The sequence below is a fragment of the Schistocerca serialis genome, chromosome 4, assembly GCF_023864345.2.
Source record: "Schistocerca serialis cubense isolate TAMUIC-IGC-003099 chromosome 4, iqSchSeri2.2, whole genome shotgun sequence".
Classification (NCBI taxonomy): Eukaryota; Metazoa; Arthropoda; class Insecta; order Orthoptera; family Acrididae; genus Schistocerca; species Schistocerca serialis.
The window spans coordinates 487709242-487734754 of record NC_064641.1 but is presented as its reverse complement, the minus strand read 5'-3'; the positions used below and the strand labels follow the sequence as shown (position 1 = coordinate 487734754).

General features: G+C 40.2%; 1 protein-coding gene across 1 annotated transcript in view; it reads right to left on the bottom strand.

Annotated features, from left to right (window-relative positions):
• The window catches only part of LOC126475202 (4-hydroxybutyrate coenzyme A transferase), a 148499-nt gene extending 123325 nt beyond the window's left edge, over positions 1-25174 (bottom strand). Inside the window, exons 1-2 of the mRNA XM_050102853.1 lie at positions 24862-25174; positions 5035-5187 (exon numbers count right to left, since the gene is read on the bottom strand). Of these exons, the coding sequence (XP_049958810.1) occupies positions 5035-5187; positions 24862-25042 (334 nt within the window). The 5' untranslated portion in view covers positions 25043-25174. The remainder of the gene's footprint in view (positions 1-5034; positions 5188-24861) is intronic.
• Between the last annotated feature and the right edge of the window lie 339 nt (positions 25175-25513).

Genomic DNA, 25513 nt, shown 5'->3' with positions numbered 1-25513 from the left:
CAAAGGAATGTATCATCAACATTAAAGCACACCACTAAAATACAGTAAAAGTGGGGAAAATAAAATTACTTGCATGTTCCACATCACCAAGAAGTTAATTTCTTTGACTATGGGTGTAAATTAACTCATCATACTCAACCAAGATGCAGTTCCATAATTTATTTTCTCTAGATCCCCACTCTGTCGTATGAAGCCTGCTAACACCAATTCAGTTCTCGCTCCATCATGTGAAGTCTGCTAACAATAAATTCATATGCATCAATGTTGAAACTTTGTTATGTACTCACTAACCCCTTTCCTGTTTCCACTCATGGATCCACTTACTCTCTCCGTAATAAGCAATAGCCTTTAGTGTTTCAAGTTTCCATTAGAAGTGTAATATAGCTTGATCCTGCCAGTATAGCAGTTAATAAAAAACCAAGCATAGGGAGAAATGTTGTTATTAAAACATACAGCTTCATTCGTGTAAGGTCTGTAACATCACAGAGGAGTGAAGAGGTGACAGGATGCCCTAATACACGGCATACATTACCTGCATTGTGGTAGTAGCAGCATGGCAGACTCAACGTGACTCTGATGAAATCCATGAAAAAATGTAACACTATCAAAAATGAACTCCGTATGGTTGAGTAAGATACCTTGAGTATAAAAGGAGTTTTTCCAAGATCATAATATGGTGTAGTTATATGGAATACAGAAGGTAGAATCCTCTTTTCTGCTGCCCAGCTTCTTCACTATTTTTTTTTCTCCGGATCCAACACACCATTCTATTACGGATTGTAGGAACTACCATTATTCCATAAAATTTATCAGTGGGTCAACAAAAGCTCTGCTCCATATGGTATTTTTATTAATGCCAAAGAACTTTAGAGAATAATCTAGTTTTGGACTGAACCTCTTTTGAAATTTTTTTAACAAAGTGAAAGTAAGTTATTTAAAAATCACTTCCTAGTGAATGCTTTTATCTTAATTTTACTTAGAGATATTTCAAATAGTGTTGTTAAGTGGCCCAAGATCGTGGCATGGTTCACGATTCAAGCAGCCGTTAGCCTGGACAACAGTGTGTATGGGCAAAACCTTTACATCGTCTAACAAAAAGCACGATTCATCTGAGCTAGTGACACATTTCCAGTTATCCACAGTCCCATCTCCATTATCTCAGGCTCACTGAGCTGTTAATCACTACATTTGTTGGGCAAACATGGGAACACACTGGAGTCAGTCTGCTGCAGAGTCCAATGTTTAACAATATGCACAGATTGTTGTGCTCCAAAACATTTATGACTGCGTCACCACTGTACACCCTTGTCAGATATGACACACAACACTGCCTATCTTGCATTACATAGTGGACATGTTTCTGACCTAGTTCTATCACAAGGCACTGACATACAACACCTTGTCACCTATTCATGGTTTCCATAATCCTTCAACCACTTTCCATAGATGATCACAACGGTAGAATGAGAACAGCTTCACTGTTTTAGAAATGTTTGTTCCCAGGTGTCGGGCCATCACAATCTGCCCTTTGCCAAAGCAACTCTCATCAGTGGATTTTGCAATTTATGTTTCCACATCCTTGATAGATTAATTCTCCATTCATCTCTGCTCCAATACGTGACTGGGCAATGGATATGGTGCTTTGGCTCATCGGTGTATTTTTGAGCAAACCATTTTTTTCCAGCTATGAATGTCATCCATATAAAATTTAAATGTTGTACATGATAAGGAACAATCTAAATGTTACACGTGATAATGAACAATCTCAATTTACAGTGTCTGCTGCTCTGTTGGTCACTTACCTAGGCTTCAAAATTCTATTTGTGACACAGATTTATAAGAAACAATCTTTAAACACAAATCACTTTTTCAGATTTTGGAAAAGCTTTCAATCGACTCAACTGAAACTCTGGGCAATAATGAATGCCAATGGTTATCCACCATACCTCAAAGGCTATCAAAAGCTTATATCATGTAACAGAAATAGTAACGAATGAACAAGAGTGACTGAGATGAGTCAAGGAATGACAGTTGTTATCTCCCAGCTGCTATTTTTTAAAGATTTATACTGAAAGTGTCTTCTAAAATTGGAGAATACACTAAGCATTCAAAGCATTCAGAAATTAAGTTAGATAAATACACTAATGCGCCGGCACGGTAGCTCAGCGTGTTCGGTCAGAAGGCTAGCTGCCCTCTGTAATAAAAAAACTGAGTTAATGGATCAATAACGAACTGAAACGGGTTTTTTTTTCGACGTCCGCCAAGAGCAGATACAACGAACGAAAACGAACAAAATGAGATTTAAAATTAAAAAAAAATAAAAATAAAAAAAAATGTAAGTGAATTACTATATATGGATGATAAATTAACAATGAAGAAAGTGAATACTCCCTCCAGCTGGCAGTACATCAATTACACCATTTGTTTACAGAATAACACCTCCAAATTACACAATATTTGGCATAATTTATGGCCTTTCACAGTAAACACCCTATATGGTCTAATATTGTAAATAGCAATGAAATAATTGAGCAGGTGCTACACCTTAAATATCTTGGCTGTAAGATACATTATGATTATGATAAAGTTTAGATTATAAGCTGTAAAAATTTGAAGCAATATAAGGAATAATAAAGTAACATTTGTCTACCAGACACGAAATGATACTAACATTAAGTTTTATAAAACTATGGCAATGCTGTTACTGTTGTATGGAACTGAGTTTGAGCAATGAGAAGAAAGATAACATAAGCAGCAATGTGAAAGTGGAGGGCAGTATAAGAAGAAATTTTATAAAAAAAAGGATTACGTTCAAAATATGTTGAACACATATACTCTCAATAAGGTAACCACTGAATAGTGAAAGATGTGAAATCTTGTAAACAGATTAAAAACTAACCCCCCCCCCCCCCCCCAAAAAAAAATCCTATACTGCAATCTGAAAGGAAGGAGGTGCAAACATCAATCCAGGGATCTATGGACACAAAATTTGTAAATTTGTGGAGACAGTACAGGCAGACACCGTACCAAAATTATTGAAAATTATGATGATGGAGTGAAAGCAACAACCAAATAAGAACACATTATTCAGTCAGTTGTTGTATTGCATGTTGACTGAATTATTCAATCTTCTTTTCTTCAAGTGAAGACATTTTTTTTCCTTTTTTTAGTCAAAACACGCATTCATTCTTTCAACTGAAACCACCGTTCAGCATTTTAGGTGACTGAATGACATTTATTCTGCAGAGTGAAACAAGGCAGTAGTACTTCTATTGGTTGAACCTAAGCAGCCGTAGTCATTATAGGGTACACATACAACCAAAATTTATCCTTACTCAGGGCATACCGTAACTGAAGATATCTCAGAATAGAACAAAGTTAAAACAAGCCTTTTAACTGTTTTATTTAATTATGTAGTGAACACAGTAACACTTCTTTGTATTATTTAAAAGTAATTAATATATTTCTGTGGATTAGCCTGTTCTACATGCAATTAATGTCTAACTATTTAAGCTCTTGTCTTGCCATGGATACAAACTTGTGTGTACATGAAGAAGGATGGAACATTGTCACACTTTAGTCACAGTTTGCATTCCACTATACTGAAATGCTGTGATGATCATGTATTGACATCATCTGAATCTAACACTTTATTCCGCCATTTATTAAATTTCTGTGCAGAAAATTGTGTCAATGGCTATGTACGAGCAAATCACATCCATGCACATAAACCAGTCTACATTTCACAGACTGTGAAAACAAACATAGGTAGTTTATGAATAAATAATGTTCACGTTCTCAGACTGGTTCCCTAATTTCACAATTAAACATGTCTCTAGCTAATACATAAATAGTCTGCAACCAAGTTCACATCCTCTGCAACGACAGGAGTGGCAACTGCACTCATCTTACAACAGACAGATTTTTTTTGGTGTTGTTAAATCACTATTGTTGACTGCACTTTTTTGCCATCATTTCTGTTTTTGTCATTATACTTTTTTTTATTGTGTGTCAGGTGGTAGCTTAAGTTTAGTTGTTCTTCAATGTTTATTAACAGTACGATTACATAACACATACTCAGTTGCTTGTGAATGCAAAAAATTGCATGACTGCATAAAAAGCAATCCACATGGTAAAATCTTTGCCATACATAGTATCTGCAAGGATGATACATATTCTGGAAATACACTAAAGAAATTCCAACAAAATTAATGAATGACACATTTTTCACACAAATATACTTCCACAAATGGCAAAATATGCTTAAAAAGGAAGTGAATACATCACTAAACCATTACAAAAACTGTTCCCTATTTGCTTTCTATCACCACCACCACCCTCAGCATTTAACAAAAAGAGAATTATCGGTGATGGGCACAATAATCAGGAAGAGAGAGAGAGAGACAGAGCTTCAATAAATTTAAATTATTAAAGTAAATGATCATTTATTTAAAAATTAATTTATGATGTATCACTATTTATTAAACTTATAAAGCTAACCAAAACTTTAAATTCAGTGTCAGAAGAATGAAAATTTTTTGTTCATGTCAATACACACATACTTTCTGAGAACCATTTTTAGGTCTGTTTACCTATTCTCAGTATTTGTCTCTACAAAATTTGTCAACCCTAGTCATGGCTCATTTATGCTCAAAAGAGATCCACCAAGTAGCTAAGAGGAAACACTCCTACCTGGAGATGCAGTGAAAGCATTCATGTGAGTCAAGTGACCATCCCAGACTTGTCGTTAACTGTCTCAAAAGTGAAACCACAAACCCAGAGTGGGAGAAAAATATTCATATAGCTGACATGGCCGCAGAGACTAGTTTCATTTGACTGAGAAACAGACTGAATGAAAGAACAAGCAACAGGACATTCGATTTTTAAAACCAGTCTGTTATCCCATTTCTACGACAATGACAACTTATAACAATAATTAGCTGGTACTCCAGTGTTTTCCTTTTCTTCCTTAGTTTGTGTACAGAGGAATTTACATACTTGTAATCTAGGAGCAGGTCTGTCATCAGTACTTACCTTCGCAGTCAGGTTCCACATAGGGAGCGTTGCCTTCTGTGTGCATGTGGCAGACAGTAATGTCCTTCAGACAGTTATTTTTGCCATGCTCAGTCATCGCGTTGACCAGGATGGTCGGCGTTGCTGCCGCCCCCTGGACAAATACGGTGTCACCTGCCACACAAGACCAAAGGCAACCGTCATGGCCAACGCTTCTTGCAAACAATAAAAACATCTGTTAAATTAAAAGGAAAGTCAGCATTGGCCGTAATATTGATGTTTTATTGATGGCAGAATCGATTTTCGATCACATAGTGATCATCTTCAGTGCTGATATGTACAACTTAAACTCAGACACTGGTATCAAGTTATCAATAACCAAAACTGAGAAGCGATCACAATAACCAATAACCAATATTGTGATCGATTCTCAGGTTTGCTTATTGATAACTTGATACCAGTGTCTGAGTTTAATTTGTACATATGAGCACTGAAGATGATCACCATGTGATCGAAAATCGATTCTGCCATCAATAAAACATCAATATTACGGTTATGCTGACTTTCCTTTTAACTTAACATACATGGTCATTGTGCACACAGCACTCCATGGAGTTGCCAATCAAAAAAACATCTGTTCTAGTAGCCGAGTCATTTACTGTCTAACAGAGCTTACAATACATAACATACCTGAAAGTTGACAGAGTCCTTACACATACTCATTCTGTAGATGCTGCTTTGGGTTTGACAATTGGTTGGTCGGTTGGTTGAAAGGGTGGGGGGGGGGGGGGTTAAGCAACTAATCAGATAAATCACTCCCTCTTTCAAGGGGTAGTTAACCACCTAAATTTAGTGTCGTGTAAGAGTGGTAAAAATCGAGGCCCAGAAAGCAGCAATGATGACAGTGATGACAATTTGAATAGAGGTAAAAATATATGAGTATGGTAAGTCAGTAGGTGGGAGAGCACATGAGGGGTGACACTGGTCTCATCTGTTGCGAGAGGCACCTCAACATCTGACCCTGCCAACCCCATGTAGGGGTTAGAGAGTAACGGAATAAATAATGTCTGCTAGCTGGGAGATTGATAATAGTATAGTAAAATAAGGTAAGAGAAATTATAAAGTAAGTAGGGGCTGTGTGCAGCTGAAGTTGCATGGTATTCAGCATGTGGCAGGAAGGGTTATCCCTCCCACAAGCCTCCCATAATCTGTTACAGTGAAAGTGTAAAGGTAAGGATTGAACCCACCTTACCAGAAGAAGTGCAGAAGTTCACTCAACCGTTCTTTCGTGTTCAGCTAGCATCAAGGATACGGAATCCCTAAGGTCTTTTCTTCACCAACGAGCCATATGAAGGGGACTCTTAAAAAGTGAAACTGGGTGCAGCAGAAAAGGAATTAACCTCACCTAAAAGAAATTTAAATAGAGAAAAAAGGAATAATGACAAGGAGGCCAGTAAAGCATAAACAACTGATACTCCACCCATAAATCGGTGACGACGTGAATGCGGTGGAAATATGAGCCTCAAGAAACTACAAACTAATGTCAGTAACACAAAAACATTTGCAAAACCGTAAAATTCACGGAATCTACAGCAATAGAGAGCTGGACGGGGAGGTGGGGTGGGAATGTTCTTGTTACTAATGCCGTCATAACATATTAAAACGACAATATCAGACCGTAGTGGAAAAAGAGAGGTTTTCATCAGGGACGTAGATGTAACTCTGTTATATGCAACACTCATAATGCCCGTAATGAGATTTGTTAGTTCCGACAACTTACAACTGTACTGTCACCGTACAACCTAATCTAGGTCTTGGGCTACGTAAGAGATTACGCTGTCAACGCAATCCCATTAAAACATAAAAAAGGGGAGCCAGCAGTGACATCACTATCCAGAGCACGGGGTTTTCAAGATATACTGGCCCTTCACCGAACTTGTGCTGTCACGCTAGTCTGCTTATTCGCCACACTTAGCGAATGCTCGACTCCGTGCTGGGTCCACGGGAAATCAATATGTAATTGAGAAGGTATCCACTTCTGAAATTAATTTTTTGTGTGCTATCGAGAGTTGCATGCATTTAAACACGTAGTCACGAATTATTGAAATAATTGCTCGCTTCCCGCCAGATATGGCTGCTGGCTCATGGGCCTCGTCAGAACAGTATGACAATATCGTTATCTTCAATACGCTAGCCTCTCCTCTATGCCAGAGATTCCCCAACTTGTTCTCTGAAGGAACACAGAATCCTGGTACTTTGATGGACACCTAGTTTATTTTTACCGTACATATATTTTTAATGAGAAAAAATTGAATAAACCAATTTTAAATCATGAGTGATAACACAGAAATCATAATAAAATTTTAAAAAAATAATTAGTACCGTCAAAATGTCGAAAAATGCCATATGAGTAGTTTTTCGTGGAGCACTTACTCATTTCCTGTAGAAAACCAGTGTTCCAACGAAAACAGTTTGGGAAACCCGGCTCTAGACCTTTATGGGTCTAGTAAACAAAACGACCTACCGTAAGTTATCACCCACAACAACTGACCGTTGTTTTGTAAAGAAATGATACGAAGGAAAAACGTAAATACGCCCCCTCCCCTCTATTTGGTCGTTGTAGTGGAGACTTTATTCATTACAGAATTCCCATACAGTTCTAGAAATGATTTCCTGTGATTCCACTAAACTACTTAATAATAATGTTTATCGGTATTGTTAGGTGCTGTTAAGTAGTTTTGGATATAATGTACGCTTTATTCAGAGTGAGTGATAACCTTTTCTACATTTTGAAACAATGTTTGTTTTACATGATGTCGCTATTCAAGGTAGATTAAGGTTCAACATGTCCAGAACAATAGAGATGGGGAAATAAATCTAGTATCGTTTTCTTAAGGAACCATCCTGACCATGGCCATAATCGAATTACAGGAACTAAGAAAATCTAAAACCAGATTGCCAGACAGAAAAGTGAGCATTGCTTCTTCCCAAAGCGGGTCGAATTCGTTAATCTTTACGTCAGCTTAGTAGCCATTAATTGCACCACACAGTTATACATCAAATCATGTAAAATAAAAGCAATATTTCACAGGTAAAAATATTGGATTGCAATAACTTTGGTAACGGTATTATAAGCGTACTCAAATACATATTTTCATCACTGTACATCGGTATTCTCCAAGTAAAGAACACTCAAGGCTGACATTGCACGACGGCCTGCTATCGAACTGCTAGTCACTAAGAATTTAAAACACTCAATATTTCTCATTTTACTTTTGCGTTATGTAGTGGTCGTGGGAGCAGTGATGGCTCAGTTAGAAAGCTGTAAGGAAATTAATGTAGAAGGAAGTATCCCTGTATACTTGTATTTAAAACCTGTGCAGTCTAATCTAGCCCTATCAGGTTTCGCTGGCATTTCTCATTACTTCCAGGCACGTACCATTCGTGATGGTTTTCTGCATTCATGTTCCACTATCTTTAGCTATATGCAATGCCTTACGAAGACCGTTAGTTAACACAAAAAACCCCTTGGAGTTCCACTTAAATCGAAAAAAGGATATCAGCCTGAACACGATAAGAAGAAATCACCGATGAAGAATGAGAGCTTGACTGGCATGTCAATGTGGTACCAACAGACAAATCACAGTACATGCCGAACGAACGCCGCTTTATCGAGTTACCGTCAGCAGCTTCACCACTGTTACCCAAGATCCAACAGGACGTATAAAAATTGCACAGTGTCTCTCTTGATATATGCCGTTCTGTTTTTTATACGAGCTTTTATACCTCGCTTTTTTTTATTATGGCCTGCACCGTATGTAAATTAAGTTTATTTTGTGACACCATACAGATATGTCAGCATAACAGGCAGCAAGTAGATAACGTTGTTTTACTTTCCTACCTTGCTTCTGACTCACACGATTTTATATTCCTTACTTCCTTATTCACTACCTTCATGACGAATCGTCTGTCCCTTCTCACTATCGCCGGCCGCGCTGACCGAGCGGTTCTAGACGCTTCAGTCCAAAACCGCGCGACTGATACGGTCACAGGTTTGAATCCTGCCTCGGGCATGGCTGTGTGATGTGTCCTTAGGTTTGTTAGGTTTAAGCAGTTCTAAGTTCTAGGGGACTGGTGACCTCAGATGATAAGTCCCACAATGCTCAGAGCCGTTTGAACCATTTTCTCACAATCTGAAAACATTGTGGAGGCAGAAGATTATCCGAGGACTAATGGCTCACCAGTTATTGAACTGTTCTTGACAAAAGAATAAATAAAACAAGATAACTGTAGAGATGTATGTAACTGAAAACTATTATGTACTAACGAAAAGAGATGGAGCGCTTTAACACCGAAAAGCGAAACACTACTCTGTGATGATAAAATTCAGTGTACAGCAAAGCCGTATTTTTTGGATGGGCAATACTTCCACTATCATGCCGAAGTGAACACACGACAGGACTGCCTTCCCGCTCCCTGCCTCATTCCTCCCGCAGTACTCGCGTGGCGCGCGGCAAGAGAAACTGTGCCAGAACAATCACCAGGGACAAAAGGCACTAAAATTTGTGCGAGCTTGACAAAATCTCTGTTAAAGATAACAAGTGGCAGTAACAGCTGGTATTGTTTGCCGTTTCCACTGTTAGATGGCTACTGATGGTATACGAACTCAAGTGTAGGAGGACGGGAAAGAAGACCAACTGGCGGTCATATGAAGTGGCTGGTGGTAACCACAGGAAATTAAGTCTGGATACCCCGTCAAAATTTTTAATCAGCTGCTCCCAAATAAGGAGATAATATCTTAAGTCACTGCGCTCGATGTGAACTTCAACATTATATCCAACGCGCGTAGGGACCAGTAGTCACACTTCGGCACTTCTGTGTGCGTGCTACTGTGAAATTTAAATTCTGGATTGGCAGGTAGTGAGAAACTACACCAAGCTTAGACTGTAGATACAATTTTATTTCTTTGGGCAGAAAATTTTCAAGGAGCCTTGTGTCTACAAGCAGATCAGCCGGAATGTTATGACCATCGACGTAATATCGATATAAATCGTCCAGGCGATAACAGCATCACCTGCTTAGGAATGACTTGGAAACAAGCTGGTGCATGTAGTATCATGAGCGTGCTGGCTGGGCGTAGAATGTGCAAGGCGCATATTGTATCTGACTGAAATTGACCGAGAGCAGACTGTGATGGCCCAGATGCTTGGAACGAGCACTTCAGAAACTGCACGACTTGTTGGGAGTTCGACGTGTGTTGATTACTGTCTTCAGCATGTGGCGAAGCCAAGGTGAAATTATGTACAGAAGTCGTGGGGTTGGGCGGCCACTCCTCGTTACAGATGTCGGACTTCGTATGCTGGCCAGACTGGTAATACTGAACAGATGACGAATTGGGGAGGAACCTACATCAGACTTTGGTGCTGGGCAGAGTACCAGTCTGTGTGAACACACAGTGCATTGAACACTCCCAACGATGGGACTCCTCAGCCAACACCCGTGCATGTGCCAACGTTACACCACGACGTCAGCAACTACGACTGAAATGGGAAAGTGACCATCGGCAATACGCATCGGCACAGTGGCAGAGTGTTTCTTGGTCTGATGAATCCCAATATCTTCATCATCATGCCAATGAGAGGGCGGGAATCCGGTGTCTTCCAGGGGAACAGCTCGGTAACATCTTTACTGTGGCTCGGAGGAAAGCTGGCGGCTGCTCCACTATGCTCTGGCGAACATTCACATGGGCATCCATGTGTCCAGGGAGCTCATACAAGGCACCATGGTGACCAAGAAGTATCATGCACTGGATCCAGACCACTTACACCGCTTCATCACGACCATTTTCCCAACTGGAGTGGCATTTTTCAGCAACATAATGCGCCTTATCACAAGGTCGAGAAGGTCACGGAGTCAGTCAAGGAACCAGTGACGAGTTCCAACTGATGTGCTGGCCTGCCAACTCGCCAGATGTGAACCCACTAACACATCTGGGATGTGACTGAACGTGGTGTCAGAGCCCATGGTCCTCTCCCTGGAATTTACGGGTATTAGGTGACTTGGGTACACATATGTGGTGCCAGCTTCCTTCAGTGACCTACCAATGCCTCACTGCATCCATGCTGCAATGCACCACTCCATGCCAAAGGTGGACATACCAGCTATTAGTAGGTGGTCACAGTGTTCTGACTGATCAGTGTGTATTAGCATAACACACGCCACAATTTTGCAAATGGTACTAGAGAAACAATTGTGTGGTATATAGGAAGTGCCTAAGTAATACATTGAAGTATATGCAGAAATGTGTGCTAAGAGAAAAATCAAGCGCTTCCTTCTGCAGTAGGTCTGTTATGTACACTCTCTTTCAGAGTATCAGGATTAGTTAGTGATTGCATCTCCTAATATCCTCCTCTTTTGGCGATCCTGAATAGCTATTGCAATGTCTTCGGTCTACCATGGCACCAGCTGATGGTATGGGAAACCTGTAAAAAGGGGAATAGCAGTTCCAGCAGTGTCAATGATCATTGTCACAAAGGTCATCGTGTAGTGACCAATGTGTCAAAGCCACAAGATTTAGGGAACAGACAGTTAGATCGATTACTGAAAAGATGTCATAGGTGATACTGCAGGGGATAAGAGAACAATGATTGAGGCGGCTCAGATTGTGGTCTGTGAGAAGCTGGTCAATTGAAAGACCTATGCCAGATGAAGTGGTATTAACCTCATTAACCCCACAAGGACTGGTGTGCATTTAAGTCCCCAAGCAGGAGAAAAGGGGGAGGGGGGGGGGGGGGGGGAATTGTTGGATTAATGTGGTCAACTCAACATAAGTGGCCTGCCTGGAGGTACGTAGGTAGGTTTGTCTGGGGTAAGGGACCCAACACTGAGGTCATCAGTCCCATTGGATTAGGGAAGGTTGGGGAAGGAAATCGGCCATGCCCTTCAAAGGAACCATCCCGGCATTTGGCTGAAGCGATTTTGGATGATCACAGAAAACCTAGATCAGGATGGCGAGAGGTGGGTTTGAACTGTCATCCTCCCGAATGAGAGTCCAGTGTGCTAACCACTGTGCCACTTCACTTGGTCTGGAGGTAGGTAGACGCTGCAAATGGTAATTGCTCAGGTCGTTTGTACCTGCACCACTACTGCCTCTAATGAAGTACAATGGGGAATTCATTCACTCATGACATCTGTAAGAACCGAAGTACAAACCCCTCCAGGTGACATCTAAGGACAAGCACAGTTCCAACACAACACACGACAACCACAGGGCTTTGGAGAGTGATCACCAATGAAAAGTGTTACTTAAGAGGGCAAATGCAAACTCAAGGAGGAGAGGAAATAAGGTATTGTAGCTCCAGTAGGTGACAGCATAACCCCATCACAATTCCACTGAATCATCATGTGACTGGTAGCCATGTTAGGTGTGAAGTGGGCAGGAGGACCAGTCACGCAGCAGGATCACTGCCTGCCAAAGTGGGGATGGAACCAGAGCCACAAACATGGCTCAGAATCTGACTGCTTGGGAGGATCTGACCTGACACCTCAATGGGTACTAGAGGAGCCTTGGCCCAATTATTCTTCCTGTTGCCCTTTGTAACCTTTGGTGGGCAAGGTTCATTCGAAGAACTATCCACATTGAGCATGGGGACAGCTGAAGAGCAGACAGCCCTGGGACCCACAGGCCATGGAGATGGGCCTCCGACCCAAGGGTTGGCAGGAAGAGGGATACAGAGAGTAAGTCCATCCACCGGTAGACACCAAAGAAGAATCCTCCTCCCGCCAGCTAAGGGAAATGGTTCCTAAAGTAAGATTCTGTGGGAGCCATAGAAAAGGTGGTTGGTGATAGATCTGATTTGTCGGTAGTGATTTTAGCGTAATTTATCGCCATTTTCCAAAGGATGTAGGTGTCCATATTTCTCCCATACCTCAGTACACGACAGGTCCTCAATAGATTTGATTCTGTTCTTTCTCGAACACTGGGCAAACTGGTGAATGTCGAGGTTAATGATCCATATAGTAGTCAACACACACACAAACATGGATGTTCAAAATGACTACCTTTGATGGAAAGACCACAGATGCCACTTTTTGGGTCTGCCACGAAGCAGAAAGGCATATTCCAAAAGTGTAAACATGTGATGCACTTTATAGGTGGAGGACATGGGTTCACATCACACCTGTGAGCTCTTTTCAATGGTGCCGAGAAAAATCAAATTTGAGTGATCCCTTTTGAGATATAGCGTTTTGAAAGTGAGGCAAATTTGACTAATTTTTTTAGCACACTTTGAACTTTGATAACTCAGTTATTATTTGAGCTATCTGGGTGCCACTTGCAGAGCTTTGACATGCTGGCAGGTTGCAGATAACTATAGTATTAGCTTCAGAAAGTTACTCTTTCAGTAGATACAAGGCAATAAAGTATAGCCAAAATTTGGTACGACAAGATTTAGGAGACACTTTGATAGCACACTATGATGAACTTACCATATTTTGACCTTTTGTACTACAACTAAGCTTTTGTACCCAAAAGTTGAACAGGATCACTAAGTTTAAGCATGACAGGTCTCTTAGATCCTGAACAATGGTAAAACAAAGTTTATCATTATTCATTTCAGTCGCATTGTCAAAAAAAAAAAAAACGAGCCTTTGCGAAAAGGTGGCTAGTGGCCCCACCATACCACTTATGAAGCTGTAATTTGGCAGTGCTTCATGTAAGGTCTATATGTACATAGGCCTACTGTAAAAATTTCATTGAAATTTGAGTGGTCGAGTGGGGAGCGTGTCTAAATTTAGGCTACTGGACATGGAATAACACATTAGAAAGGTTCAAATAGGAACTGATCGAATCCCATAAATCATCAATAATGGGACTGAAAAAATTGTTTATTCTAATACAGGGCTATTGTTTAGCAAATTTGTTTTGAGTGACAAATTCCTAATGCCAGATCCTTCGCAACAGCATGAAAATTTCATCAACGCCCTATATCTAACCACAAACTAAGATCTGGCGCCAAGTTCATGGAGTATTACAATAAATCGTAAATGCAAAACGAGAGCAAGAAACAATATGTGCTTGAAGTTTTATCCGAGTTTCGCTGTAGCACATGAAGAGATGCTATCAAAGAATTAGGATCTGAAAAAAATTTTATTTTTTTCTCGTCATATCTTGCCTTATAAACAAAGTACGTAGAAGTGTTATACTCTGATTTACAGTATTAAAGTAAACGCAACAAATTCGATAATTAGCTTCAAAGTAACTCATTAATCAGCTACACGCAGTGTAGTATTTTCTGAGATAAGAAGTAAATGACATTTTACATGTGACTTGTCTCTTTTTCTTCCAAATCTACTGGTCTAGGTGCATTGCGCCCCCCTTTCCTAAGGATCCCAATTGCGCAATTCTTTCACGCAAGGAAACGATCTACAGGCTAGCATAAAGTAAAATGAAACATGCATGAAACTGAGCCACTCTAATGTTGTAAGTTTTGCCCTTGAATAAATGGAAGGACGATGTTTTTTCCTTACTGCACTTTTAGGATCTTACTACTAAACCAGTAGTTTTCAAAGAGTGCGCCCTAGAGCATTTGCGGGTGCGCCCTGTTATATTTCAGGAAGACATATGGCCAAATAAAAAACTTATAGCTAATAAATTTTATCCATTTCACGACAGGTATAATACGGAAGGAGTCCGTAAGTTTTGTCGAATAGTTCAGTTTGATTAAGGAAACAAGGTGGCTTTTTCTCCTTGTAGTGTTGACAGTATTCGGAACTTTTCATGCCGACTGTCTTATCTTTTCCACTGCTGCTAATCTTAGCTATCTAACAGTTGCTGCTGTTTGGGAACTGGGCAAAGGTATTTCAAAGTTATGAGTGACGATAAAGCTATTGCTGGCCCATCGAGGTCATCCCTTACAGCACCGAGCAGTGTAACGAATTCTAGGGAAAGTATAATTCGCAGTAGGGTGAGAAAAATTTTTCGGATGGCAGATGCGGCCTGGAGAAACACAATGGTCAGATAATTGTCACATTGCTACAATCATAACAATATGCAGTGGTGGGAGTGATTAATTCATTTTATAATGAATGTGGGCCTAACTGTATTTATAAATGTAGCACTTAATCCATGGTAAAGTTTGGTGTGGCCAAAGTTATAAAAAAACTTGCAGTCCAACACTGCAACCATGGAGTGCAAGTTTCTTACAACACAATGCTTCATGGTCATTCATAATCAATAAATACCTCAAATGGCATTTTCTTCAACTCCTTGCACTAGAACTGCATTACAACAGCCTTACCTTAATTTCACAATTTTTGATTGAAACAATGTGCCTTTAGTGAACCCTTTTTACTTTTGTGTGTAAAATATAACTATCTTAGTCGCTGGTCGGCACCAGGCGCGCAGGAATCCGCGGATGACTAGCACTGGTCGTGAAATTTTCCTCACCCCGTAGGTGTCGTGCTAATTATTTTCGCACGCCTCATTCCGTGCCTTCTTTCCGTAACCAAACGCTACGACACTTGAGTCGCTCTTATAGTTTGTAAATAAACATTAAGTTAATCCAAAGGGTTGCCAAGCGTTAATGGATTTCTGGTCAAACGTTCAGAATCAGGAGAAAACGGTGAAAAAAATATTTGACGACTGACGGATTTTTCCGACGGAAACTCCTACGGATATTATCTGATCGTGTCGTGCTATTGTTTCGCAGTTGATTTGCTTATTGAAGTTTTACTTTTATGGTGGTAGCCATGCTGAAATTGAGCCTTGTGCGCTATGCATGTGATCACAAATTGGTCATAGAATTCGGAAGGTTTCATGACGTTCCCAATGATTGCAAACCTATTCCACCTACCTCCGAGTGGCGCTGGAACAGCACGTAGGAAGTGAATTGTATATTATTATTATTATTATTATTATTATTATTATTATTATTATTGGCCATTATGATTTATTTAGGTACCGCGACAGTGTATCAAAAAATTATAAATAACATCCGCAACCAGTCACTTTTTAATAATGTTTTATTGAAAATGCATACCTTTCTGTAGTTAATAAACCATTATTGAAAAGAGAAACTGGGAGAGGAAGTTATCTATGACAGCTGTTTATTGTTTGACCGCAAGGTGTCCGTGACAAAGAATTTCATTTCATGGTTTTTGCTACAGATGAGTGGCGCATGCGAACATGATCGTCATTGTTCATGAAGCCTTCCTACTTCTAAGAGCAGTTAACGGAACTTTTAACTATCGCTGGCAGCAGCGGGAGGCACGAGAATCCAGGCCCCGAAGGAAAATGCGTTTCCATTTATGTGTGCTTGACGTTGTAGCAGAGCTTTCAGATGATATGCCTAGCTACCTTAAGGCGGTGTTGGCGTACGTGGGGCTTATGTGACGTGTACAGCATACTGCTTATTTTTAAAACGAGGTAAAAGTGAAACTTATATGCAAAATACAATCTAATAAAATGGATAGATTTCTGAAAAACAAGCATGCTGTCGAAGAATCAGATGCTGGAAGTGAACAAACGCTAAGTGCAAGTAAAAAAAGCAAAACAGCGGCCTACTCGGAAGTACAATGAAAGCTACTTAAGCTATGGTTTCACTTTGGCTGGGAGTGAAGATTGCCCTTTCCCACTATGCTTAGTATGTGCGTATAAAATGGCAAATGAATCTCTTCTTCCAAGTAAACTGAACGAACATTTTTAAAAAATGCATTCACATTTGCAAGATAAACTTGTAAGCTATTTCAACCTATTGTAGCAAATTCTTAAAGTGTAATGTTTGTTTCTGATAAAGCTCTGATCGCTTCCTACCAAGTCTCTGAACTAACAGCAAAGAGTATGAGGGCTCAATGTTATAGGTGCGTCACTTTGCCTGCTTGCAAAAAAAAAAAAAAAAAAAAAAAAAAAAAAAAAAAAAAAAAAAAAAAAAAAAAAAAAAATGGTCAAGACGATGCTAGGAAATGAAGCAACTACGAACATAAGATTCCTTTGTCGAATGATACGATATGAAATGTCGAATGATATTGAGAAAATGTGTGCAGTAATAAAATGTAGCACAAACTTTGCATTGCATGCTGATGAATCAACAGATATTAGCAACCAATCGCAGCCCTTAGCATTTTTCCGTTTCATTAATCAAAATCAAATAGTAAATCAGCTTTTTTTTGCAAAGAATTAAGAGTGTCTACTGAAGGTGACGACATTTTCAACATTTTAAATGATTATTTTAATAAGTGGCTGCCACTTCGAAGTCGTGTGTAGGAATTTGTACAGATAGTGTCCTTTCAACGGTCGGCTGTGTTATGTGCATTATTTCTTTTGTAAAAAAATAAATAAAATTGAGGATATTATCGTAACTCACCGTTTTCTGCATAGGGAGGCCTTACCAGCAAAAACATTGGGAGAAAAATTGAGAGAATTCTTAGAGCAGGTTGTTCAGATGGTAAAATTTATTAAAACAAAACATGTCAAAAACCATTTATTCGAAAAACTCTGTATCGATACTGAGTCAGAACACAGATGATTGCTTTTACACACAGGAATCAGGTGGTTATCGAGGGAGAAAGTACTTACCCGTGTGCATGAGCCACGGCATGAACTACTCTTGTTTTTCGAAGGAATAAATGATTTACGTTTTTGCAACCTCTTCGGAGTGAATTTTGGATTGCCAGATTGCAGTATTTGGCCGATATATTTCAGCAATTCAATATTTTGAACACTAGCATGCAAGGGAAAGAAGAACATATCCTCACATCCACCGACAAAATTAAATCGTTTCACAGAAAACCACAAATATGGAAAAGAAAAGCTGTTCACGGTAATTTGGAAATGTTCCCGTTGATTAAGAGCACGTGCCTAAATGAAATACTTCCAACAGAAGTAGATCATTTAATAAGTTTAGAAGAGAAACTGAGTTCATATTTTCCATCCCTCGACACTGAACAGTACGACTGGATTTGATTTTGGATTAACATAAACAGAAAAAAAAACTGGCAGCAGCATCTACCGATTGTGGACTGGTGATTAAGCATAAGGAACTGTCTCTCGAAGCTTTTTCGATTTCTATAAAAGAAGAATAAGTACCGACATATAAAAAGGCTTTGAACGTCTTAGTTCAATTTTCTGTCATATTTATGTGAATTAGGATTTTCTGCTCTCGCCACAATTAAATGTAAAACGAGAGGAACTCTTCAATGTATTGACGAGGAAAAGGTTTGTCTTTGAAATATATCTCCAAACATTGAAGAAATCGTGAAAACACATCAGGCTCATGTTTCTCATAAACACTTGAAAGAGTGGATGTAAGGTACGTTTCATTTGAATTGCATTACTGCTTTTCTCTATAATTTGAAGTAATCGTTAGTTTTAATGCATTATTTTATTTCAATACGTTTCACTTAACAGTTTCTCTTGCCTTTCGTCTTGGCAGGGTAAGGCAACAGGGCAATCTGCCGTCGCATTTGGGTAACAATCATGCTTCATGAATCTCACATTTGTTATACAAAAATTATTTGTTCATATTGTGATAATGTATTTTTTATTAATACAAGTTGTATTTTCTGTAGTCTGCATGCGCAATTCAATAAAATGACTAAATTGTTATTTTATCACAGTATTCATTTTCTATATTGACTGTTGTAAAATATTCTTCAGCAATGTGTATACAGTGCACCCACAATTATTTGCGGCCTTTTTAATGTGGCCGAAGCTCAGAAAGCTTGAGAACCACTGTAACTAAACTGTCGAAGGATTACAATTACTTGATTGGTTCCGCATCCAATTGGATACGGCAGTGTTGCTTTTTAGCATATCCAAACTCTTAAATGTCTAGGAATTCATTCAGTTCCTACAGATGGCAGGTAAAGATTTAGTTGTAAACCAGTGTAAACCCGAATTCTGGCACAGTTCCATTCGCGAATGGTCTGCAGGAAGAACTACCTACTCAGCTAGAATACTATCAATTGAGCGCTAATTTTGTCGTCAGTGTTTTCGGAAGATTTGTAGGCGGAAGTAATACTCTAACTCTTCTAATTAACGCTCTAGGAATTTCTCGAATAAACCTGCAATTAAATTATAAGGCAAACTTGTTTTACAACAAATGTCAAAGTTAGCGTAAGGAGGGCTATGCGTGAAGCGTTCATTGAATTCGAAAGTAAAATTCTATGTACCGACTTGACAGAAAATCCTAGGAAGTTCTGGTCTTACGTTAAATCAGTAAGTGGCTCGAAACAGCATATCCAGACACTACGGGATGATGATGGCATTGAAATAGAGGATGACACGCGTAAAGCTGAAATACTAAACACCTTTTTCCAAAGCTGTTTCACAGAGGAAGACCGCACTGCAGTTCCTTCTCTAAATCCTCGCACAAACGAAAAAATGGCTGACATCGAAATAAGTGTCCAAGGAATAGAAAAGCAACTGGAATCACTCAATAGAGGAAAGTCCACTGGACCTGACGGGATACCAATTCGATTCTACACAGAGTACGCGAAAGAACTTGCCCCCCTTCTAACAGCCGTGTACCGCAAGTCTCTAGAGGAACGGAGGGTTCCAAATGATTGGAAAAGAGCACAGATAGTCCCAGTCTTCAAGAAGGGTCGTCGAGCAGATGCGCAAAACTATAGACCTATATCTCTTACGTCGATCTCTTGTAGAATTTTAGAACATGTTTTTTGCTCGCGTATCATGTCATTTCTGGAAACCCAGAATCTACTATGTAGGAATCAACATGGATTCCGGAAACAGCGATCGTGTGAGACCCAACTCGCCTTATTTGTTCATGAGACCCAGAAAATATTAGATACAGGCTCCCAGGTAGATGCCATTTTCCTTGACTTCCGGAAGGCGTTCGATACAGTTCCGCACTGTCGCCTGATAAACAAATTAAGAGCCTACGGAATATCAGACCAGCTGTGTGGCTGGATTGAAGAGTTTTTAGCAAACAGAACACAGCATGTTGTTATCAATGGAGAGACGTCTACAGACGTTAAAGTAACCTCTGGCGTGCCACAGGGGAGTGTTATGGGACCATTGCTTTTCACAATATACATAAATGACCTAGTAGATAGTGTCGGAAGTTCCATGCGGCTTTCCGCGGATGATGCTGTAGTATACAGAGAAGTTGCTGCATTAGAAAATTGTAGCGAAATACAGGAAGATCTGCAGTGGATAGGCACTTGGTGTAGGGAGTGGCAACTGACCCTTAACATAGACAAATGTTATGTATTGCGAATACATAGAAAGAAGGATCCTTTATTGTATGATTATATGATAGCGGGACAAACACTGGTAGCAGTTACTTCTGTAAAATATCTGGGAGTGTGCGTACGGAACGATTTGAAGTGGAATGATCATATAAAATTAATTGTTGGTAAGGCGGGTACCAGGTTGAGATTCATTGGGAGAGTGCTTAGAAAATGTAGTCCATCAACAAAGGAGGTGGCTTACAAAACACTCGTTCGACCTATACTTGAGTATTGCTCATCAGTGTGGGATCCGTACCAGGTCGGGTTGACGGAGGAGATAGAGAAGATCCAAAGAAGAGCGGCGCGTTTTGTCACCGGGTTATTTGGTAACCGTGATAGCGTTACGGAGATGTTTAATAAACTCAAGTGGCAGACTCTGCAAGAGAGGCGCTCTGCATCGCGGTGTAGCTTGCTCGCCAGGTTTCGAGAGGGTGCGTTTCTGGATGAGGTATCGAATATATTGCTTCCCCCTACTTATACCTCCCGAGGAGATCACGAATGTAAAATTAGAGAGATTAGAGCGCGCACAGAGGCTTTCAGACAGTCGTTCTTCCCGCGAACCATACGCGACTGGAACAGGAAAGGGAGGTAATGACAGTGGCACGTAAAGTGCCCTCCGCCACACACCGTTGGGTGGCTTGCGGAGTATCAATGTAGATGTAGATGTAGAAAATTAAACAAAATGTTTGGAAGGTATACTTAAATTAATGATACCTCACAGACAAATTCATTACGAACATACCCGAGACAGCGCCTACCACTGGAGTTTTATGAGCAAACCTGTGACGTCTGGGCGCTTACTACAAAACCTACAGTCCGATTATAACTACTTGACAGTTGACGTGCATCACTTGCCGCTGTAGTGTTGCCACATAGACTGCAGGCTACCGCTCCGTGATAGGAGATGCACTAACACGGTGGGTCACTCCAGAAATGCTGTTTGTGTAACGCGGAGCAATGTCGAGAGCGGTCGCCGCGACGTATGACGGAAATGCAAGGAGCACTGTCGGCAGCCGATTTTAAGTGGCCAATGACTACTCTGTGGCAGGCAACGAGTTTCGTAGCCCTGAATTTAAACTCGTGTCTTAGTCCTATCCTAACCACAACCTCGTGATGTGCAATGTACCTGTGAAAACGGCGGTCAACAATCTGCCGTAGAAATAAAAATCACGATCGCTTTGTTCACGGCGATTAAAGCTTATCTCTACGAGCAAACTCAAGGCAGAAAAAAATCAGTTTCAGAGCTGGAAGCGAACTAATTTCTCGCTCATGGTTACCTGAAACTATCCTCAGCTTAGCTGCCGCGTTATCAACCGATGAGGTCCTGTTTGGCACTTGGTTGCTGCTTGTCAGCGACATAGGCAGATACCACACGAAGAAAAAATTACAGGAAAAAATATAAGAGGAAATAAAATCGATATAACGAAAATTGCCAAAGTATTCAAAATAAAAAAGTGAAACCATTAATTGAAAACAAAATATTTTGATCAATTTACAAATAAGAAAAATTTCGCTGTATTTGATAAGATTCGAAACCGTCTGGTTTATGTGCTAACCATGCGCCACGCCACTCTGCTGCAATTGTACGTTATATTAATGACTCAGGCAAACAGTTGCAACGATGAATTGCAGCTTCAACAATTCGCATTGTCGAGCGAAGCTTATTTAATTTTAAGTCCATCTCCGTGATTGGGTCGACAGAAGCGTCCGATCCCACGCGACGGCTTTGACCCGTGACGTAAGAGTTGTGTGTGACGTCATGACGGCGCGGAGTTTGGTTTGTGAGTGTGGCGTGTTTGTAGATGTCGTCGTGTTGTGGTTTGTTGTGCACTCTGGTGGTATGTTCAGGGTTTTCGTTTGTGTGGTGTAATGGGCTGGCCGGCCGCGGTGGCCGAGCGGTTCTAGGCGCTCAGTCCGGAACTGCACGACCACTACGGTCGCAGGTTCGAATCCTGCCTCGGGCATGGATATGTGTGATGTCCTTAGGTTAGTTAGGTTTAAGTAGTTCTAAGTTCTAGCGGACTGATGACCACAGATGTTAAGGCCCACAGTGCTCAGAGCCATTTGAACCATTTGTAATGGGCCGTTTGCTTTTGCTCATTATCCAGAATTGTTAGTGTCGGCTGTGTTTGTAGTGGAATTCGTTTCAGTGAGTTAACGATTTTGTGTGAAGGTCAATTTAGTGTTGTTCGCTGTACATCGTGTGGTAATTTTAGTAAAATTAATCGGTTGTTGGTTTTGTTCAGGAATAGATATGACGGATAAAATTAACAGTGTGCAGGTCAAGGGAAGTGTTAGATCCCAATGTGTGGCTGTGTATGTTGATATTGGTATCGGGAGATGTTTTTGAGCTATGTAGGCCAAGGGAAGTGTCCGATTCCAGATGATATTGTGTTTAGTGGTATTTGGGGAGTTTTGTGATGGTTTTTTCGTCGTTTTGTGTGGTTTTGTATGCGGGTGGGTGTCTAAATTTGTTTATATTTAGTTTGTCTCCACCTAAAAACACCCCATTTCCCGCGCTTGTCCCGTTAGTGTCATTAGGCTTTTTGTGGAAAGTGAGAGTGTGTGTGTGTGTGTGTGTGTGTATTTTTCGATGTATTTTCGTCCTCATAATGTGTACGTAAAGACTTCATATGCGCCATACTGGAATCGTGGTTTATGGTCGTTTCCCCTATATTTGTGACGTCATGGGTCAAAGCAGACGGGCGGGATCGGACGCTTCCGTATTTCCCTGTGATTTTAAGTGAATGTGATGATGAATCGCGTCTTGTGTGGAAGGATCCAATACTGCCTGGTTAGTGCAAACGTGTATTTTCGTTAGCGTCGTTTGTTTTTTAGGCGTGTGATGAACAACAAAATAAAAGGATCGGAGCCAGAAATGTGGATCCAAACACGTCAAGAACGAAAGCCGGACAAGGAACTGGAAGTGAACAGACCAACTGTGACAGTTTGGCAACGGCAAACGGTTCAAGCGTGACGGGCGCTCTGAAGGAAACCAGTTCCAGCAGCTTAAGTGTCAACTGCCAAGTAATTTTAACAGTGTTAATAGTGATGAAATGCACTGTTCTTCTTTGGTTCTCAAAAAATTAACCCTTCCTAATAACGGTCCCCACACTTCAGAGCACTACTCATTAACTGAAGCATATTCTCGTGTGGTAAAGCTACGCAACAGGAAAAACACCAGTTAATGAAACCGTAGGCGTGGAGACAAATCGTCAAGACATTTTGCGTAAATATAAAAGAAATGATATTAGGGATAGTACATGAAACTATTTATACTTGGCAGCACGAAAAAGACTTTAGTTATTAAAAGTCCCAATGCATTAAAGCTTCTTAGGAAATACAGAAGACCTAAGGATGAAGCAGAGGAAGGGAACTGCGTAGTGGCAAATACATAAACGGTTATGACTGCGCCAAGGCGTTGCCCTCGTGTGACGATGAGAGCGTAAAAATCACCACCACCGTTTTGTTGATCTGACAAACTGCACGTAAGAGAAACCAACGACAAGAAGACAGTAGTGGTCAAATAACAGGATATCAGCGATGAAATATGTGTTACGAGAGAACTGAAATACTGTAGCCGGTCTTCAGGAATAATCACAATTTTCTGAGTTTTTCAAGCAGCGCTGCCCTGATGTCAAACTGCTCAATGACAATGCTATATCTATGACTCGCCAGTGCCTCAGCCGTGACGGAAAATACCTGTATAAAAATGACGAAGTGGCGATGCGGAGAAATGTTGAAAGTTTTTCAATTAATTCTCTCAAGCCTCCTTTAAACAATTACTATATAAAAGTAATTATCGAAACAGCAACACATTCGGAGATCCAAAAGCACATGTTTCTGAATTCTCGTAGCAAAAAGTAGTCCCTGATGGAGGGTGAACAGCCATAAACCCTGGTTTCTGTATCACCAATCATCCTCCATGCTGTACATGGTTTCGTTACATCACTATCTAGTGTAACAGTTCTTTACGAGGCAGCTGACGATTAATCTCACAATTGTTTATCAATAGACGGCTGCACACACAATGTATGAACTAATTACGTCAATACAAGCCACAGTTCATCTCTGTAGAAGTTAGAGTTATGTTATTAGCGTCAACTGACATGAACTGGTCTTGAACTAGATATCGCACTGATATTTCTGTAACTGAATGGGTAATGTCAACACAACCGTCTACATCTGAAACAGTCATTTAAAGATGGCCACTTTTAGGTTAACAACTAAAGCACATAAGTAGTCAGTACTTTTACATACTATCGTCATAAACATAATACCCAGAGACCCATCAAACAACTACGGACTTCGATCTGAAAACAGAATTATATTCACTATTTTGTTTAGACAAAACAATGATTAAAAGATATTATTCTACCACTACCACCACCACAACCGCAACAACTGCTCTTGGTTTTTCTCCTCCTCGTTTTAGAAAATAGCATGTGCAACAAAATCATGAAATGTATATTCCAAAAGTAAAAGAAAAGCCCGCAATTGCAGGGAATAATACGTAAAAATGACACACTACTGATAAAGTTACTATCAGCAACCAATAAACAAAAGAAAAAACTTTCAAAAAATTGCAAGAGAACTTACAAGATTTGATGCATTGCACTGCTTCCTCGGGTGAACACCACTTCGGATCGCGTTGAAGAGGTTGTGAGGGTTCGGGGCTGTACGTATAGAAAGATCGTGGATTTATTCTGGAGGTAACAACAGCTCCTCTGTTCAATTGTCCACAAAACAACGCCGACACCCTTTGCACAACAGCCGCCATTTGAACTCCAGAAAAAATCTTAAAAAACAAAAACAGTAACAAAGTTTTCAGTTATCCCCCGCCTGTCGAGCTGACACGACCACGCAAACTCAGCTTGGCCCCTTTACGTTACGTCAACTACTTCATTGCGAGTGATGTCAGCAGGTATCGATGCGCACTATCGATGCAACTTCCGATTCTCGATGTAGCTATGTCGAAGATATAATCAGACTCACTACTACTGGCGTTAGTTTTATCCAAACAGTGGCAAAGGCCAAAATACTTAGAATACCAACACGAAACGATAAGACTCCTGGTAGCATTTATCCAACAGAGCGCAAGCAAAATACGTCACGTCAACACTACCATATCCAAAAGAATCACAAAAGAAAGAGAAAGCAGATTTGGCTAGCAGAATAATATCTTTGTATTTTACAGCTAAATTTGACGTCTTGCAAGATGAAATCATAACAGGCTTAGAAACTTATTTCT